Below are 20364 nucleotides of genomic sequence, written 5' to 3'. Positions count from 1 at the left end.
CGACAACCTGGATTTGTTCATGTTCCCACAAGAAATTCTTGTGTTGTGATCCTAAAAGAAGAGGCCAGTTTAAACATAGTTGTGTCTTAATAGCTCATCGTTAAAACCAAGATCCACATCACAGGAAAATAACTGGTATTATCAATAATTACTTGTGTCACATTATAGTTCTTCCCACAATCAATCTACCAAGTTAAATCCAAGAAAATGTACACTTGAAAACTGGTCAGTTTAGTAATCTCAACGTGGTTTGTGTTTTATTTGAATTTAACTGGTTGAATCTAACTTTGAGTGACTCAAAGAAATGAGTTAAGAGAAAGATTAACTATTCTAAAGTGGAAATAAAACAGCATGCTGGAGAAACATAGTAAGTCTAACAGCAGTTCAGAAGAAGTGTTCTTGGCCAGAGTTTTTAAACTCAGTTTCTCAGTTCACAGATGCAGCCAGGTCTGCTGAGCCTCGCCAGTGCTCTGTTTTATTTCAGATTTCTAACCTCTGCGGTATTTTGCTTTTTCCTTGTATGTGTGTGTGAGAGAGAGATTGTACTACTGTTTTCTGAAAGCTCAGGTGTCACGACTTAATGTGAATAATTTACTCACATATTCTAATTTCTGCCTGTCAGCCTGAAACCAGTGAAGAAAGAGAAGACAGTGAGTGGTTCTCAGTAGGCAAGAAAAACAGAAATCAGGAGCAGATTTCAATAAAGAACTACAAGTAAGAGACACAGGCAGAGGAAACAAGAAAGCAAGAAAATATGTATTCGTGATAGGCTGAAAAATGCTGTCAAATGATAATGAGGAATAAGGAAGCAGGAGAGGTAAGGAACACTTGCATACAAATGTGATAGGATTGCAGTCTCTAATAGTACAAAAGTTAATGCAATTATATTGCAGTCTGGAGCAGTGTGTGAAAGCAAGTAGGAACCAACAAAATTGATCAAGACAAATTCTCTATTTTTAGTAGGACCATCTGATTTATGCAGGGGGTAACCTGAAATTGTGGACTGTTCTAAACTAATATCTGGAAAAGAGCAACCTTGGTCATAGGCAAGCATTCTCCTGAAAGCACACACCCACACACCGAATACTTGCCATATTCTTCTTATGTTTCAACCTTAAAAGAACTGACTTCCCCAGTTTAAAAATGACGTGTTTAAAATTCTCTGCAATTAGGTGTAGCAGTTTTTTTTAGTTTAAGCTTTGATTTGGGTAGATGGTGATTCAACTGAAAATGACATAACCTACCAATGAATATCTCTTGGAGTTTGCTTCACACTGGTTCCTTAAACTGGGTTTACATACATGCATATGATTTTGGAGCAGAATTAAGCCATTTACAATAAGGTCACGGTCTCAGTTCCATTTTCCTGCCTACCACCGATAACCTTTGACTTATTGATGTCAGGAATCTATCTACCTTTGCCTTTAAATCAGCAATTACCCTGTCTCCACTCATTTCTGGAAAAAGAGTTCCAAAGACACTCAATTCTCTGAGAAGAGAAAATTTGCCTTGCTCACCTTAAATAGGAAACCCCTTATTTTTAAGCTGCACCCCCTAATTCTAGAAGCAAATTACTGCAGATGCTGGAATCTGGACTGAAAACAACAAATTTTGGAGATCACAGTGGGTCACACAGTATCCATGGAGAGAGAGTAAGCTTACATTTTGGATCTACTTGACTTTTCTTCTAAGTTCTGAGATTTCATCAGATTAGAGTCCCCTAATTCTTGTCTGCACCATGCAAAAATGTGTCCTTTTAGCATCCACTCTACCCACACAGGACCTTGCACGTTTCTACAAGGTCACCTTTCATTTTCTAATCTCAAAAGGCAAATGCCCACCTCATTCAACTCTTTTCCCCCTATAAAATCATAGAGATGGTGACGTGCTTGTAAAATGCATGAGTACCATTTTTTAACCAAAAGCCATAGCAGTTTTCTGGCTAAAATTCTACACCAATCCAGGGTGTCGTTCATGCATTTTGCCAACTTGTACGTTTTGAGATATTGTTTCTTCTCACTGCCCTTGATATCCTATGACAGGCCTATGCCAGCCTTTTAGAGCAAAAAGCTAAATCTCTGTGGCTCAAATCTACGGTAAAACGCAACAGAATTTTAATGCTCACACACACACATGCACATGTGATCCGAATCTTTCTCCCTGTCAGGAGACCTAGCCCCTCCGTTTGTTAACAGTCAGGATTCCTTGTGCTATAGCTTGATGTTTCCCACACCAAAAAAACCCTAGTATATTGTGACTGAGACTCGAGGAGCAATCCATTACTCCCTTCAGCCACATCATAACTGGGAAAATAAACGTGTTTTACCAAGTTAACCAAGTAAATATTACAGCCGTATCAGACTGAAACAAGAAGAACTATCAACTGGGTTTCTGAATAGATGCAATTAAGTTTGTTTTCGAAACATAACTTATTCAATAAATATGCAGCAATTGATTAATATATACAGTCAATAGCATAGAAGTATAAATGCTTATCCGCCATTTCCCCAAAACACAGTTGCAAACATGTATACACACTGTTCAGGAAATGAGGAAAGTAACAGGTTTCTTTGCAAGTATTGGCCTTTTGAAAAACAAGACCACTTTGGCCAGTGTGTTATTCTTGAAGGCCAAAGCATAAAGTGGAGAACGTTTCAGAGTTAGTTCAGGCATGTAGGGGTGTGTTACTAATCACTTGCTAGTCTCCGAAGATTTGCAAACACCATTGCTCAGGAAATAGAATCAGTCTCTTTCAAAAGAACATAAACATTTCACCCTTGATTTACCAAGAGAGTTTTTAACTCAGAAATGAGAAACCAACTGGGCGACTTGTTCTTAGGATTTCCTCCAACTTAACCTTGTTCTTAGACTTCCCTCTAACTCAGTTAAACAAAACAAGAACCTTTCCAAAACAAGTACTGTTCAAAATAGCTCCAACAGATGCCATCACCAAAGCAAACAGTTTACGAAGGAAGCTTTTTATTTGAAAAGGTGTACTTCTGCAATGAACATTTGATTTTTTTTAAAGAAACCACCGCCAAGTAGTTCCACAATTCTCAAATAAATTAGTTTTCTGCACCACTTCAAAACTAAGTTCTGAAAGCAAAATTAAATATAAAGCATCCTCAATAACACCTCCTACTTGAAATTATAATGAATTAAAACAATTGCCCCAGTTATTGCAGAAAGGGTGCAAGGAGAAGCATGTTAGGGTGAGAGAAACCTGTCAAAGCCAGAGATGCAAAGAACCTGTAATGTTAACAACATAGCCTTGTTTATTAAATCTTCTGCAAATGCAAGCCTGGCAACTGCCTCAATTGGCAGCTGGGAAGGGCATTGAATTGGGTTGTTGGTTGGCACAGTTGAGTGTCAGCCGACTACAACTTATAAAGGGTTCATACTATACGTTATCCTTTGGAGAATCAGAGGTTTTGATAAAAGCTGCAAATGGAATGTGTTCATTGCTCTCAATACGTTTCGGTTAATGAGGGAAAAATCCAGCTACTTCATTCTGTAATCCCTCCTGCAAATAAGACATTGTACATTGTTGGAAGACATGGTGGACTCCTCTGTGAGAGAGCTTGTCAGTGTTCATTTGACTGCACCTAACCATAAACTAATCAAGTACCTTATATCTTTATTTGGAAAGCTAAGGATTCTGTATGCCTTGTTAAACATTTTCTCAGCCTGCCTATCAGCAATAACGTGTGCATACACTGTTAAGTCTTTCGGTTCTGCACCCATTTTAGAATTATATCTTCTATTTTAAAACACCCCTCCTCCTCCTTCATGCCAGAAATCATCACTTTACACTTCTCTGAGTTACATGTCATCTGTCAGATGTTCACCTATTCCATCAGCCTGTGTTCATCCTCTTAAAATCTGTCAGTTATCCTCACATTTCAAAGTACTTCCATGCTTTATCATCGGAAGACTTTAGAATTATGTACTGTATGCCCAAGTCTAGTTCATTATATAATCAAAAAAGGCAGTGGTATTTGTACTGGTCCCTGATTTAACCTCAATGTATACATTCCTCCAGTGCATAAAGTAGTATTTTACCACAACTAATTCCTATTGTTTCATCAGCTTTGTATGCATGTTGCCATGATCCCTTTAATTTCACAGATTTCAACTTTTCTGGCAAACCTGATTATCGCACTTTGCCATCATCAGCTTTAAAATCATTGAAAAACTTAAATTAGTTAAACACTATGCATTTAACAAATCTATGCCAGCTATCATTAATTAATCCACACTTATCCAAGGAACAGGTATTCTTGTCCCAAATTATCATTTCTAGGACCCTCTAAAGTGATTGTTTCCTTTCCCTTTGACTTATGCTAGTGTTTGCTGAGTAATAAGGTGGAGTTTTCTCCCACCTTAGAGGAGGCATTGGGGGTGGCACGGTGGCTCAGTGGTTAGCACTGCTGCCTCACAGTGCCAGGGACCCGGGTTCGATTCCAGCCTCAGGTGACTGGCTGTGTAGAGTTTGCACATTCTCCCCGTGTCTGTGCCGGTTTCCTTCGGGTGCTCTTGTTTTCTCCCAAAGTCCCAAGATGTGCAGGTTAGGTGGATTAGCCGTGCTAAATTGCCCATAGTGTTCAGGGAGGTGTAGATTAGGGGGTTATGGGGGAATGGGTCTGAGTGGGATGCTCTGAGGTTCAGAGTGGACTTGTTGGGCCAAAGGGCCTGTTTCCACACTGTGGGTATTCTATGAGGACAAATAATCAGGTGAATTGATACAGCTGAGCTACCTGTTCCCTTCTCAATCCCTCAACAATTAGGTTCTGGGTACAGAAGATCTGTGGGCAACCTCCCCAAACCATGAACAGTTATGTCAACTTCGCATCAGTCTGATCAAAAGTAGAAGTCACTATCATCCCAGACCATCAGAGGTTGGCTAGTTAGAGAGACATCACTGCTACTGAGTTTAACCTGAGCATCACCATGTCTCAGAGAAGGGATGAGGCTGAGTTGGCCCTCCTTAATGTTTATCTCCAGCATTACAAGATTTGACCCCAGAAATCATTCTGCTTCCCACACCAGCTGTTTAGCCAACTGAACTAACTGACATGTTTTTCACTACATGTCTGGCTTCTTACACAACCTACCCATTAGATTGTGGGAAGTGGGCTCTTTTTGTTCCAACTGAGGGAATTTGGGAGCCTATATGGTGGAGTATGGAGTGTCCCCTGAAAGTCACCACTGTGCCCTTACATCTGAGCCCCCCCCCCCCCTCGCCTTGCAACCCCTTACCTGTGATAACGCAGAAAAATTCCACTTAAAATATCCTTTTGTTTGCAGCTCTTTATGACTGTGCAGCCTGAGTTTCCAGCAGTGATATCCAGCTTTCAGATACTGTCAACCTCTGGCTGTCAGCTTCTACCAGAGTGGACATTAGGTTCTGAGGTGCCTAACAAGCTGAGAAGCCTGCTGGTCAGCTGATTGTGTCTTAATCCAGTGTATTCTCTCTGCTGGGTGCCAGGGTAAACAGCACCAAAAGTGCCTGCCTACATGCTTATGCGGACAGTATTAAATATCAACTACATTTTCACGTGAGTTGGCCATAATTTTTTTTTAATAATGTAGACTATTTAGCAATTCAAGTTTGTTTTGGTTCTTAAATGGCTATCTGTGATTAATTAAGAATGAAAAACTGCGACACACAAAGGATGTAAGGAAAACATTTCTACTCATTGCAGTTTGGCATTCTCCCACACACTGCAATTGCTGTTCTTGTTGAAGTTTCAATGTGGGATGGATAGATGTTAATCAAAGTGTTAATCAAAACATTAATGTATTCAGTTAGGTCACAGAGACCTCATTGAAAGGTGGGATAGAATCATGTGACTAAATGGCAGACTCTTGTTCCTTTGGCTTAGAAGGCTGCCAAGTCCTGTGAAACCATAACTGTAAGAATTGGCTGCAACAGAAAGGAGAAAATTAGAGGCAAGCGAAAAACATTGTTTCACCTTTGTCTTCTTTACCACAAAGTTATAATCAGGATTCATGCCTTAAAGTGAAGACAAACACTTCTGATTGGGACAAATGGATAATAGTGGTTATAAGCTACACAATTTTAAAAGTTCACTCATCCACAAACAAAATGTCTTGTTGCATATATGAACATTTCTTTGATTTGAAAGTAGTCTTTTAAGAGTACCTGTATCTATATATAATATACAGCTCTTTCAGTAAGTTTGGATTTAGATTGGATGGGTTTGGCAGGATGCAGATAGAGGTTAAGTAAGGTATTTTAGAGAATTGGATGACTGTGAGCTGTGCTTATTGTGAATGTCAATTAAATAACTGCCTCAAACATAATTGGCAATCAATTTGGCTGCTTCATGTATGTCGACCAACAAATTGCAAGTAAGTATGCTATTTGTTCCGGGACAATAGTATCTCAAGTAAATGAGCTCAACAGAAATGAAATGGTAGGGGTCAAATGGCATGGACCCTTTTATAAGATTTCTTTGACTTGCGTTTCTAAAACTTTTCCTTATCTAGATTTATGCAGTATGTTTGGTACCAGTGGCAGTATTTTCTCTGCTTCATGCAACAGCTTACACCAGGAAAGTCTTAGATGTAAGTTTTCTCTTTTTCATGTGCACATTCTTACAACTGAATATTACTGACTGCACAACTTTGCATATTTAAATTTTGTTTTGTTCCCCTAATACATAATTTAGTTAATACATTATGCAGTTGTCGGAGTTGTTGACTGTTTACAAGTAGTCATACAGTTGCAAAGTTTAGGATTAAATAATTTATCCTGTGTGAGTACTTATAGTGTGTTGTTCATTTCCAGGATGTGAGTACTGCCATTAAGGCTAGTATTTGTTGCCTTTACCTGATTTTGCTTGAGAGAATGATGGTGAACCACTGTATTCGGTGGTTTGATATAACAGATGAACTTGTTCAGCCCCTTTTTAAAAAGAATTTAAAAGTCAACCACATTTATAGGATAGGAGCCGCATATTAGGAAGACAGGGCAAACATGAAAGGTTTACTTTCCAAAGGAACATTAATGTGCAAGTTGGGATTTTGTATTCCTTTGACAGCTTTTATTGATCTCAACTTTTTTTCCAGATTCTGGAAAATAAAATTAAACAAAATTCATGCACTCTTTGCCATGATGCCATTTGCATTCATGTTCTCTGGATTGTGGGAAACTGGATGTCATGGTTTTGAGCAGACTTGCAATTTATTGACATAAACTTTCATGTCAGTGCAATGCGTGCAGCGATAGCTATCAGAGTAAATTTGATGCTTAAAAGGATTATTGTATCCATACATATATGTGGTATTATGTCATTGAGTTTTGTAAAAAAAATCATTACTTGCACCGAGATTATTTTAAAATTGCATGTTTTTTGCTTTCCCTTCATGGTGGCCCAGATGTATTAGTAACACTTGCTGTGGGCATCTGTCATCAGGATAGCTAATTACCATATGTTTTAATTGAGTAATAATTGCTGCTACGAGAGATCTGCTAGCAATATATTAAAAGCATTGCATGGCTTACGTGGCCTAAGAGTGTTGCACTTGCTTCCTGTTTCAATTACCTTCACTCTTATTAACTCCACTATTGTTAGTAAACAGTATATTGTGTGACTAACTCTAAGAAATCACTAAATTATATAAATAGTTGCCATTTTTATTCCTTAAAGTTTTGTTTTCAGACTTCTTTAGGAATTAATATTTGGCAAAAATTCTGAAGAAGAGTCACTGGACCTGAAATGTTGACTCTGCATTCTGTCCATAGATGCTGCCAGGCCTGCTGAGTTTCTCCAGCAATTCCTGTTTTTGTTTCTAGGAAAAGAAACCTAACTCAATCTGCAATAATAAAATGTGAGGCTGGATGAACACAGCAGGCCCAGCAGCATCTCAGGAGCACAAAAGCTGACGTTTCGGGCCTAGAACCTTCATCAGAGAGGGGGATGGGGCGAGGGTTCTGGAATAAATAGGGAGAGAGGGGGAGGCGGACCGAAGATGGAGAGAAAAGAAGATAGGTGGAGAGGAGAGTATAGGTGGGGAGGTAGGGAGGGGATAGGTCAGTCCAGGGAAGACGGACAGTTCAAGGAGGTGGGATGAGGTTAGTAGGTAGGAGATGGAGGTGCGGCTTGGGGTGGGAGGAAGGGATGGATGAGAGGAAGAACAGGTTAGGGAGGCAGAGACAGGTTGGACTGGTTTTGGGATGCAGTGGGTGGAGGGGAAGAGCTGGGCTGGTTGTGTGGTGCAGTGGGGGGAGGGGACGAAATGGGCTGGTTTTGGGATGCGTTGGGAGAAGGGGAGATTTTGAAGCTGGTGAAGTGCACATTGATACCATTGGGCTGCAGGGTTCCCAAGCGGAATATGAGTCGCTGTTCCTGCAACCTTCGGGTGGCATCATTGTGGCACTGCAGGAGGCCCATGATGGACATGTCATTCTAAAGAATGGGAGGGGGAGTTGAAATGGCTTGCGACTGGGAGGTGCAGTTGTTTATTGCGAACTGAGCGGAGGTGTTCTGCAAAGCGGTCCCCAAGCCTCCGCTTGGTTTCCCCAATGTAGAGGAAGCCACACCGGGTACAATGGATACAGTGTCCCACATTGGCAGATGTGCAGGTGAACGTCTGCTTTATATGGAAAGTCATCTTGGGGCCTGGGATCCAACTGCACCTCCCAGTCGCAAACCATTTCAACTCCCCCTCCCATTCTTTAGATGACATGTCCATCATGGGCCTCCTGCAGTGCCACAATGATGCCACCCAAAGGTTGCAGGAACAGCGACTCATATTCCGCTTGGGAACCCTGCAGCCCAATGGTATCAATGTGGACTTCACCAGCTTCAAAATCTCCCCTTCCCCTACTGCATCCCTAAACAAGCCCAGTTCGTCCCCTCCCCCCACTTCACCACACAACCAGCCCAGCACTTCCCCTCCCCCCCCCACTGCACCCCAAAACCAGCGCAGCCTGTCTCTGCCTCCCTAACCTGTTCTTCCTCTCACCCATCCCTTCCTCCCACCCCAAGCCGCACCTCCATCTCCTACCTACTAACCTCATCCCACCTCCTTGAACTGTCCGTCTTCCCTGGACTGACCTATCCCCTCCCTACCTCCCCACCTATACTCTCCTCTCCACCTATCTTCTTTTCTCTCCACCTTCAGTCCGCCTCCCCCTCTCTCCCTATTTATTCCAGAACCCTCACCCCATCCCCCTCTCTGATGAAGGGTCTTGGCCCGAAACGTCAGCCTTTGTGCTCCTGAGATGCTGCTGGGCCTGCTGTGTTCATCCCGCCTCACATTTTATTATCTCAATCTGCAATAAAATCACTGATCTCCGGTTTTTGCTTAGCAAAAAGCTTTGTTCCCAAGACTAGAAGTTAGAGATTTATAAAGGGCTACGTTTGCTCTCTAATTAACTTCACAATTATACAAAAGGCTTTAATTAGGACATGAGCCAACAAGATTGCTTAAGCAGTATTCTTAAAGGAATATGCCAGGGTAAATACAGTTCTGTTGTTCAGCATCACAATCACATTCACAGTCCCTGTGAGTAGTGCCTCGAGATCAATAACACAAACAAGTAACCAGAATGAGTTCTTCAAGAAAAAGGTTGTAAATTTTGAGGATGGAATGGGTAAGTTGACACCAGCAAAGCAATAATAAGTTGCACTTGATTTTTGCTGGGGTTTTGTTTTTGCTTATAGATTACTATTAGGTTTTAAACAAGAAACAAATAGACCTAACGCTTTGAGTATGGTGATACCTCATCAGAACTATAGACAGCAGCTTTTCCCCATTGTAGGGAAGTCTAAAACTAGAGGGCATAGGTTTAAGGTGAGAAGGGAGAGATACAAAAAAAGTCCAGAAGAGCAATTTTTTTTCACACAGGTGGTAAGTGTCTGGAATGGGCTACCAGAGGTAGTAGTGGAAGCAAGTCAATTTTTCTCATTCAAGAAACATTTAGGCAGCTTTGTGGATAGATAAGTATGGAGGGATCTGGACGAAATGCAGGCAAGTGTGATGAGTTTAATTGTGAAAACTAGGCAGCATGGGCAAGTTGGGCTGAAGGGTCTGTTTCCATTCTGTAGACCTCCACTGACTCAATGATAACTGATAGTAGCTAGGAACAATTGTTGAAAGTGTACTGAGGATGGTGGATGGTGGTTTGAGGTCAGAGCAGTTGGAGGTGAGCATATAAATTGGAGGCGAATCCCAGAGAGAGATATGAAAGGAGTAGGCAAACAAGGGCATTATTGATTATAGGTCAGGGCAAAAGCTGAATGAGTGTAGGAGAGAATAGTTAGGCTGTGCAGAAAGCAACCTAGGTAATGTGATAATAAGCCTGGGAGTGGGTGAGGATGTTTTGGCTGTGCTAAAAAATAACTCATCATGACAGGACTGGGTGCAGGTAAAATCTACTTCGTGATATGAAATCTAGACTGGCTGAGCATTTTGCAGAGCACCTACATTTTTTTTGTAAAAATGGTCTCAAGCTTCCAATTGCCAGCACACCACAATGTTCCCATGTTAGCATTTCTGTCGTAGGCCTGCTACAGTGTTCCAGGTGAGCTTCAGCACAAGCTGTAAGTATAACATCTCATTTTCTGCCTGGGGGTCCTGCAGCCTCTAGGACTCAACATTGAGTTCAATAACTTTAGAGCCTGATACTGTCCTTCGAATACCAGCCCCGACATCTGGTCCTGTTACGATATGGTTCGCTTTCAGTCCGACCAACCCGTTCTCTTCTAATCTCAGCTCTCTTTATCACTTATTCAGTTTTTCTTCTGTCCTGACTTTCTATCAATAATTTCCTCATTTTCATAGCCTTTTCACATCTATCTCTCTCACTTTCTCCCTTCTCTCTCTCTCTCTATCTCTCTCTCTCTCAACTTTGTTTCCACCTGTTCATCTCTCTTTACCTATTCACTTCGTTCTTCTCAATAATTTTATCCTTCCATATACATTGTTGCATCATAAGCAATCAGTGCGTCATAAACATATTTTTAAATTGAGCACTTCTGTGCCATTAATTGTTACTGGTAGGTGAAAAGGTACAAATACTTCATTTGCTCAATTTAAATAAATATGACAGGAAATATATTAATATTAGTGCTTGAACCAATCAAAGTATGCCCATGCCACTGTTAGAACAGGATTATACTCATCACGTCACGGGCCTTTGAAATATCCTGTTTGCTTTTAAACTGTTGTCTGTTTGCTGTATCATAAATGTATCATGTGAATAGTTTTAAAAATGCCACACTTGGCAATTCTTTCTCTGTAGGTGTATAAATGTTTGTCATGTCGCCATGTTCCAGATTGACAGCAGAAGGTGATTTTTATTTGCCACAACAGTCAAGGACAATTTACAGATCAGTAATTTTGAAGAAAAGACTTGTTGATCTCAGCACGCTCTTATTATAGCAATAGGTACAACAAGATAGATTTAGTTGTCACCTTGATAAATTGCAGCCCTACATCTTGTATTCCACCGAATAAATAAAACGGCAGTATATCTCTTTTGTTCAGTATTGTTCAGATGCTTAACAAATGTATATGGTTTGTCAATGCAGTCGCTGGGAAGTGACAACTTTAGACTTGATGTATGATTTAATAACTGTCAGGTTTGTCCTTCAGTGGAAATTGATTTATTCATTAACAAATCCTGATGTGCATGTTTGTAAAATAAAATTCAAAGCCTTTCAATTTTTAAACATAGTGATATGACTTTTAATACAAAGGGATTCCTCTGATTAAACGTTAAGCTTGCAATACAGTTTTCAATACAGGTCTGTTCATGAGATCTGCAGTTACTACAACAATTTTTAAGGATCCCAAGTTTGAGTTTAACCATTTAGAATAAGCTGCATATCAAAGGACATAATTTATCCCAAATGCATTACTTTGGAATTTGCTTCCTGGGTAAGAATTATGAAATGCTTGTTTAACCTTTTTGACATTGAAGGTAAGTGTCTTGCAGGATTGAGGTATGGAAGATGGCTGCATGTTCAGACATGCCATCCTTTGGATAAAATACTGCATTAAACATTTTTAAAATGGTTGTAATTCAAGAAGGAAGCTGGCCAACACTTACCCTTCAACGAATATCACCAAAAATGTGATATAGTCTCTGGCTCAGTGCTGTCCAAAAAACCCTACTTTCTGCATTATTGCAGTGTGACGCTTTTAAGGATTTTGCTCTTCACTTGAAGTATACTAAAGAGATTTTACTAAGGAGAAGATTAGATTACAATGTTTTTGTTTCATGTGATTTGCCTGTTCTATTTTCTGCCTATTTATTATGCAAGCAATGTGAGGGATATTTCACTATCTGGATTGTTTAACTGTCTTGGCTTCAATTATCTATAATTTCAGCGTGTTAACCTACGCAAACAACTGGTTTGCATCAGCATCATCTGCATCGTGTTCTTGTAGCTTTTCACAGTTTATGAATTAATTATTCCTTTCAGAACACCAGCCATGTTATTTATTTGTGCTCTAATCCAACCATTATCCAACTTCCAGTCATGCCTTCCACCACATACTTATCATTTTTGAATGCACATGAAAAGGGGAATTCTTTCACAGCTCCGTCCTCCATGTTAGTCTCAGTTCTCTTCAGTGGTACTCATAAATACAGCAAGAAATTTCACTATGCAAGACAGTTGTAACTGAATCTCACTTTGCAAGTTTGCCTAAATCTTCTGGAGAAACCAAAAATTTCATATTCCCATAATGGCATCTGGCTGCCTCAGAAGCAAAGACAAAATCTCCAACTTTATACACACCACATACAATGACACAAACACTTTAAGGATATATTATTTTTCTGAAGAAATACTTTTAATCTAAATATCTCATACCTTCTTAAAAACATTCATTCAGGTATCACTGGCTGGGCATGTTATTATTTCCTCAATTAACCTTTCATATTTTATGTACCACTATAAGGTTGCCCTGCATTTTAACTTTTCAAAGGCTAAAAGGGATGGATTTTTCGAAAATTTATTTTATAACTCAGTTTGGTAATAGAAATCAGCCCTTTCTTTCCTTCTTTCATGCTGCCTGAATTTTTTTTTTCTTTGAATTAAAGGCTGTGCTGGTGTTTCAGCCTGATGGAACCAATTTTGTATCATATCCCTTGACTGGGCTCAAGAAACTTGAAAATGCAGCAAAGCACTCTATGTTTGTGAATTTTTGCTTCATTGCGACTAACTAGTGAGAAGTGAATCAGCGACTTTCAGAATTCCTTCAGTACTCAAGTAATAAACTGGTATTAATTAGACTTTCTTTTCCTGAGATGACGCACTGAACCTGTATTTAATTTAATTTCCCAGCCTCCCCTTTTAAGTCATCTGATTTAATTCTCCTTACCCTACCGCATTATCTTATAGTTCAATGTCAACTGAGTTAGTTGAAAATCTAACTGGTACCCCTTGTTTCTGTGTTTGTTATCCTTGAATACCAGAAACCGTATACACCCTAGAATTTATCCCCAGAATATATTGTGCTTGACATCTCTGACCCAGCTATAATTAATTGAAATTGTGTTTTCTGAAATTGAGCATGAGCTCTCATGCATTCTGAAGATTATAAACATATTAACTATAAACTGTCAAGCTTAATAATGTGGATATAGAATTTTCTTTAAAAATATCGCCTCTGCAGAATTACTACAAAATGAAATTATTACGTAAGTTGGTTGTTTGGCTCTGATTTTAAATTGTCATTTGAGAGCCTTTAGACATACTGTAGGCTTGGAATGATGAGCTCGTATTAACCTAAGATTGCATTCATATAACACCTGTTTTTTTTATGATTAACTTGCCTGAAAAAGTGTTGACGTGTACTCTACCATTATGTGAATAGCATCATTTAAAAGCCTGTTACTTGTGTGAAAGATTTATAAAGATAACTTGAATTTGTTGTTTTGGTGAATTATAAAATTCCCCCCAAAGTAAACTATATTTAGCCACTGCCTAAGGGTGAGAGTGGCTTTCCAAGTCATGAAAAAGAAATGAGTTTTCTTTTGTTGCAAGTGCAGTCCGTGAGGCCTTTAAAGACCAGGCTTCAGTGTTAATTAATCATCTTGCCTAATTTTTAAGTGAAGAAATTCAACTAATTTTCATTTACTACACAGCAAGCTTTTTCTGTACATTTCACTTGTACATGCATGGAGTGGGGGACAGGGAAAAAGGGTCACATTACCATTTTGAATCTAGACTTGGGATCTCCTGAGTCAACCTGAATATTCCATCTAGTGAATGGATGTGTTGTGAGATTTTAAAGATTCAATAATATTACCGCAAAATACATTTATTGTTTGTGGTGAAACTTTCAATGGACTGCAAATAAACATTAAAACCCAACATTATAAAAACTGTTTTTAAGTTACAGCAATGTGCTCTGCGTGTATAAATTGGCATTTTCAAAATTTATATGTAAGTTGGACTCGAGTAACTGTTAAATTTCTATTTGAATTTTTTGCTGATTTGGTTTTATCTTTGGAAATATTTTGGTATGGTACCGTAATTGGGAAACAGGCCTCATTACACACACTAAGCAATTGTTATCTCAGCTTGAAATAGTAAGTTGGAGCCTCTATCAACTAGTCTAAATTTGTTTGTTTCATTGAGATTAATTTTCTGCATTCTTAATATTTTATTTGAGCCTTTGATGCTTCTGTTTCATGACAAGATAAGATAGATCTTGTTCATTTTGTTATGTTTGAATTTTTCATTCTGCTCATTGATCACAAAACGTCATTGTCAGCTTCGAAGAGGCCAGAATGTACCACATGAGAAGATGGCTGGAAGTTTATTAGCAGGAGGCAAACTAATTCTTCCCTGAAATAATCCACCTTTTCTTCACATTTGTATCTGATGGTTCGCCACTCCCAGAATGATATCTTTTGATTGTGGATGAAGACCATTGGAGACTATAGCACAAAGAGGCACATTTAATGGATAAGCTGTGATAATGGGAACTGCAGATGCTGGAGAATCCGAGATAATAAAATGTGAGGCTGGATGAACACAGCAGGCCCAGCAGCATCTCAGGAGCACAAAAGCTGACGTTTCGGGCCTAGACCCTTCATCAGAGAGTTCATCCCAGTTTCTTTTATCCATAAAAAAAAGCTCTCTGATGAACGGTCTAGGCCCGAAACGTCAGCTTTTGTGCTCCTGAGATGCTGCTGGGCCTGCTGTGTTCATCCAGCCTCACATTTTAATATCCTTAATGGATAAGCTGGTCTTTTTCCATATGACTTATTCATATGGCTCACTTTTTTTTGATTACTGGTTGTTTTTCTCTTGGATAGCACTTGCATTACGTTTCTACCAGTTTGTTAACCTCATCATTCTCTTGTTTTATTTAACATTCTTGAGTTCATTGCTTTTTCCTTTAACATTCTACTCTGTTTCAATTCTTTGTGTCACTCTGTCTTCAGTACTTATTTTTAGTTATTCTCCTCTTTTTACCTTCCTGTTCTCCTAGTATTGTTGTCCACAAAAGGGAAATACTTCCACTCTGCAAGGTAGCCATATGAATATTTCATACCTTAATTGTTTCTTTCTAACTGTAAATTTTCATCACCGCCCCCAATCATCATTTCTGTTTAATGTCAGCAACTACAGCAGCACAGTTTGCACTCTTGAGTTTGTATTGCCATCTTAACTTCTCAAGTAGCAGGTTGAAAAGCCAGATTCCAACCTTGTTATTTCTCCTTGGATGTATTTGCCCACACAAAACCTCCCAAGTTTTACAAATATATTGAGAAATGTTTTAGTAATGAGCTTTATTGTAATTAATCTGTGTTGGAATGTTATTAAGATCGGGAGTTCCCTCTTGTGGGAATTCAGAGAATTTTCCAACCTCTTCACATTACCCAATTGAAATGCATTGAAATTCCACTAGGTAGCAACAGTGTTCAGTACTTGATCTTCTCGTGCTTCTTACCAAACTTGTGCTTCAGATAACCTGAATTTTTTTGACTTGTAAAGGTTTGCTTTACTCACCCATATTTTGAAGTTTTGCATGTGGTAAGCAGTTGATAACATTTTAATTAACAAAATATAAAATCTCAACTGAATTTCTTATAATCAGACACAGCGCTCAGTGTTATGAGTTGCATTTCAAAGTGTTCTTCAAGGGGTGAGCATGTTTCATCTGAAGTCTTCAAATAGAAACTTACTTTCAAACATTAACTTAAGAATTAAGTTCTGTAATAGCTGCTAGAATTCTTTATTTTAATTATGAACAATTTTTTTTTGCATGTTTTCCCACATTTTGGAAGAAATAGCTAAAATACACTGTGCTTAGTTACAATTACATTAATTACTGGATAAGTTTGCAGAAATGTTGAATCTGTGTTTTCATCTGGGTATTTAAAGAATATGTAAACTATTTTCATTCGGCTGAATGAAATCAGTCCACCTGGGGTATTCTGACAGTGGCTAAAGATTTACAAAAGATATCTGATCCATTATCATTGTTGTCAACTAGTGTTTATGTTGTGCTTTATTTATTTAAGACTTAACACTACTCCAGTAATTGATTCTGAAAAGAATTAGCAGATTTGCCCTCACCAAGTATTCTGATTGTCCAACTTGTATTCCTTTTTGAGGCAGTTGCAGTTAATAATACATGGCACTCTTTAAAATAAACTTATACCTACATTGCAGGTAGGTTTTAGTTTTAAATAATTTGAATGTGCGTGTTTCCTTACTATTTTCTACTTTTATATGGCAGTAGGCTAATAACTTTAAAGATGGATATATTTAATTTCTTTTTAACCTTTCCTTCCCTTCTGTGATACCTTTTTCATTCGCCAAATGATTGCATTTATGGATTTTTCTGTGCAAAAGTAAGCAAGTAAAAGATTTGCATTTCTTTTGTTCAACTTTGCCTGTGTTACTTATGTTGTGTTGCCCTTGAGATAAAATTGTAAGTAACCATAGAGTAGAAAGTGAAGAAATTATTAAAGATCACAACTTTATTTTGTACATGAACATCTGGTAACAGTGTACTTCATGTGTCAGTTGAATTCAGTAAAGTTGTATTTTTTCTTGCCTCTATTTGCTTTGATGCACAATGAACAGTGCAGTAAGTTAAAATTGTGGGTGTCATGTTTAGTCAGAAGATGCAACCTCATAAATTATTGTACAGTTTAAATAAGATAGTCAGTGGAAAAAATGACAAGTAGTTGGAAAGCCTAATTTACAAGGATGAAATATTCTTTGATGTGCTGACAAATGATTTAATCATAATATGGATTGAGGTTAAAAAAAGGCTTTCAATAAATTGTAATAAAGTGGTATGGAAAGTTCTTTGCCTTTTGTTAGTATTTATTCAGTTGTTGAGTATATCAGAAACCTATTTTGCAAAGATAGCTTTCTTTTTATCTCCAGGACATAATTGATTCAAAAACATTTAGATGAAAGCATATTTTCTTTTATCAGATTTTGTTTGTTATAAGAGGGACATAGCTTGATGGAACAAGTGGTTTATTTTCATTAAAGAGAGTAGCAGTATTGGGTTGAATTGCACAGAGGTGTGCTGAGATGCTGGAGATTTGCCTAAAAGCCTGTTGTGACACAAGAGGCATTGTACCACTGATTTTTAGATATAATAGAAGAAACCACATGGAGATGCAATTCTCCTAATGAAAGTACCCCATTAATTTTATTTTCTGATGTGTTGTTGTCACTTAGGAGACGTTTTTAATCTTCATATTGTTTCAGCGCAAGCTATTTAAACAGCATTTGGCACAAAGCCTCATACTTAGCATTCATTCCATTCATTTAATGCTGTTTGTCAAAATTCTACATTAAAGGCTTTTAGCTGCTTCTATTAAATATCTTGCTTCAAATATTAATTCATGGTAATAATAATGAATAAGGCCGCCTCCACAGGCATGACCTTATAGTATGGAAGTTGAACTTCAATACTTCACCATCTTCTCTAATCTTCATCTTTGCTGTTTGTTTTGATAGTGAGATTTTGCTTTCTGCTTTGAAGTTGTATACCTCCCAAACTGCATGGAATGTCATATTCATGATTCTAACCTATTTAATAAGTGTTGGATTAAAGGAACTACAGTTGTTTTTTAAAAATATTCCCATGTTCATTCATGATATTTAACTGCCATGTTGTGGTGTAGTTATTGATGTGCTTGAGGACAATTGGTAAAGCAAAGAGAATTCCCACAGTGCAGGCATTTAAAGGTGTGCCTTCAACTGAGCAAGTAGATATTTTACTGCTTTCTTCTCCATTCAGTAGCCACTGCAGTGTGCACTGTGGTTTAGTGGAAATTAACATTTTTCTGTAACATTCTTGTCACTCATTCATAAATCACTTCTAATAGGATCTTGACACAAAGTTAATTTCACTTTCAGGAAATGTGGACAAGTTTTATTACTTTCTGAAGCTTGAAATTTACTTGCCCTTCCTAAGAGAAAATGGGTATTTTATAGCTCTAATCTTAAAGTAATAGAATGACCTACAGATAGGCAGCCCTTTGGTGTAAGCAATTTCATTCTTGCTCAGAATATATTTTCTTTGTATCTTAAATAATCTAGGACATGTTTGCCTTTAAATATGATATTGTGTATTTTTATTTGTCACTCTGATAGAACATTTAGAAGTCCTGAAGATATGTAGATGTAAAATGGCAAATTTTTGTCTGTGGAAAGATCCATCTTCTGCCACCCCCACCACCCCTCACCTCTTCCCCAACTAGGACTTTGAGAAAAGAGAGCTTGTTTGAATATTCAATTTTATTAATACCATGATGTGCCAAAATAAGTGTTCTTGGCATGTGTTCTATTAGGTCCAGCTCTTGCAAATGACTTTGCACTTTTCTGTGATAAGTATCTCTTTGTTGGAACATTACCTAGCTTTCTGTACTTCAAATTTGTCGATAATATGTTTGCTCTATTTGGATCAACAGCTGCATTTAAGGAAATTCTTGCATGCCTTAATAGACTTTCATTCTGAATTGAAATTCACATTTGAATGGAATGACGAATGAGCTCCCTGCTCTCAATGCCCTCATTAAGATGTTGGCCAACGGATCTTTCCTACTGTCTACTAAGAACCTATATTCCCTGGTCAGTAAACATGTTGGGTGGGTCTTGCAGTTGCACAAACAATAGAAATTTTTAAAATCCATCTAATTCAGACCTACTGTGATACACCTCTTGAGAGGTGGAACTTGAACCCAGTCCCTTTTTTGGAAGGGACACTATTACTGTACCTCAAGAGTCTATGCCACAAACTGAGTCACCTTATCAGCAACTGCATAAATATGACAGGAGACATTTGTTCACCATGCAGAATTGATGCTGAAATAGGGCGTGTCAAAGTCATCCTGCAAGATAATGGCTACAGTGATCATTTAATACAGTATATTGCACAAATTCACGAAAGGCTGAAAGACAGCCACTGTTGGTGACTTTCAGTCACGTGAGAAACCCTTCGTCTATCTTAGATTACTCCTGGAATGCTGATGATTGCAAAACAAGTATTGAACATTAGAGGTAACAAAGTGTAGAGCTGAACGAGCACAGCAGGCCAAGCAGCAGCATAGGAGCACAAAGGCTGATGTTTCGGGCCTAGACCCTGAAACGTCAGCCTTCCTGCTCCTCTGATGCTGCTTGGCCTGCTGTGCGCGTTCAGCTCTACACCTTGTTATCTCAGATTCTCTAGCGTCTGGTGTTCCTCTTTTATCTCTTGAACATTAGATACATTTCTGCAGTTGGGCAGCGTTTGCTGGATAACCTTAAGTGTGCAAAATAATTATGCTGCTGACCAATTTAGGAAAGTCCGGTTCAACAGTGCAGTGTACTAGAAGCTGTATACATGAATGCACATGCCCCCTGTTCTTTGCTGGCAGAACATGTAAATTCAATACACCTGTTTCGGCCAAATAAAAGAGGTGACACCATTTGGTTTTTCATTTGAGGGCAATATCATGACTAATCAGTCATCTGCCTCGTTTAAAATTTGAACAAAGCCTGAGTTAGCTGGGGCTCATCATTAATGGGTGCATTCTTCATAACAATCCCTCTATTTGTTTTGTCAACAATCACCATTTTCCTTTCATCACTAAACTTTTAAAATTAGTTAGATTATGCTTACTATTTGTGAGATTCATACAGGCATAACAGCTTTGGCAGCTCCCCCTCATGATGCATCATCTACTTTATAATGAATGATGAGTCATGGCTGTAAAAGTTCTCAATGTGTAGTGAAAGTAGTAATAGATTCATACGTAAAACTTGACTATGCCCAGTGGAACTTTACTGTCTCAGAGCTGGTGCCCTTTTAGAATTGGCATTTAAAAATTTTAAACATTTTGTCCCATTTTGTATA

General features: G+C 38.4%; 1 protein-coding gene across 2 annotated transcripts in view; it reads left to right on the top strand.

The window, feature by feature from the left end:
• LOC125458941 (transmembrane protein 33-like) overlaps window positions 1-20364 on the top strand; it is a 140373-nt gene that overhangs the window by 24609 nt on the left and 95400 nt on the right. For both annotated transcript variants that reach the window (XM_048544792.2, XM_048544793.2), the window contains exon 5: window positions 6524-6591. In XM_048544792.2, coding sequence (XP_048400749.1) covers window positions 6524-6591 — 68 coding nt within the window. The remainder of the gene's footprint in view (window positions 1-6523; window positions 6592-20364) is intronic.

The sequence above is a fragment of the Stegostoma tigrinum genome, chromosome 15 (genome assembly GCF_030684315.1).
Source record: "Stegostoma tigrinum isolate sSteTig4 chromosome 15, sSteTig4.hap1, whole genome shotgun sequence".
Taxonomy (NCBI): domain Eukaryota; kingdom Metazoa; phylum Chordata; class Chondrichthyes; order Orectolobiformes; family Stegostomatidae; genus Stegostoma; species Stegostoma tigrinum.
Note: the sequence above shows the minus strand (reverse complement) of the source record. Positions and strands in the feature narration are given on the sequence as shown.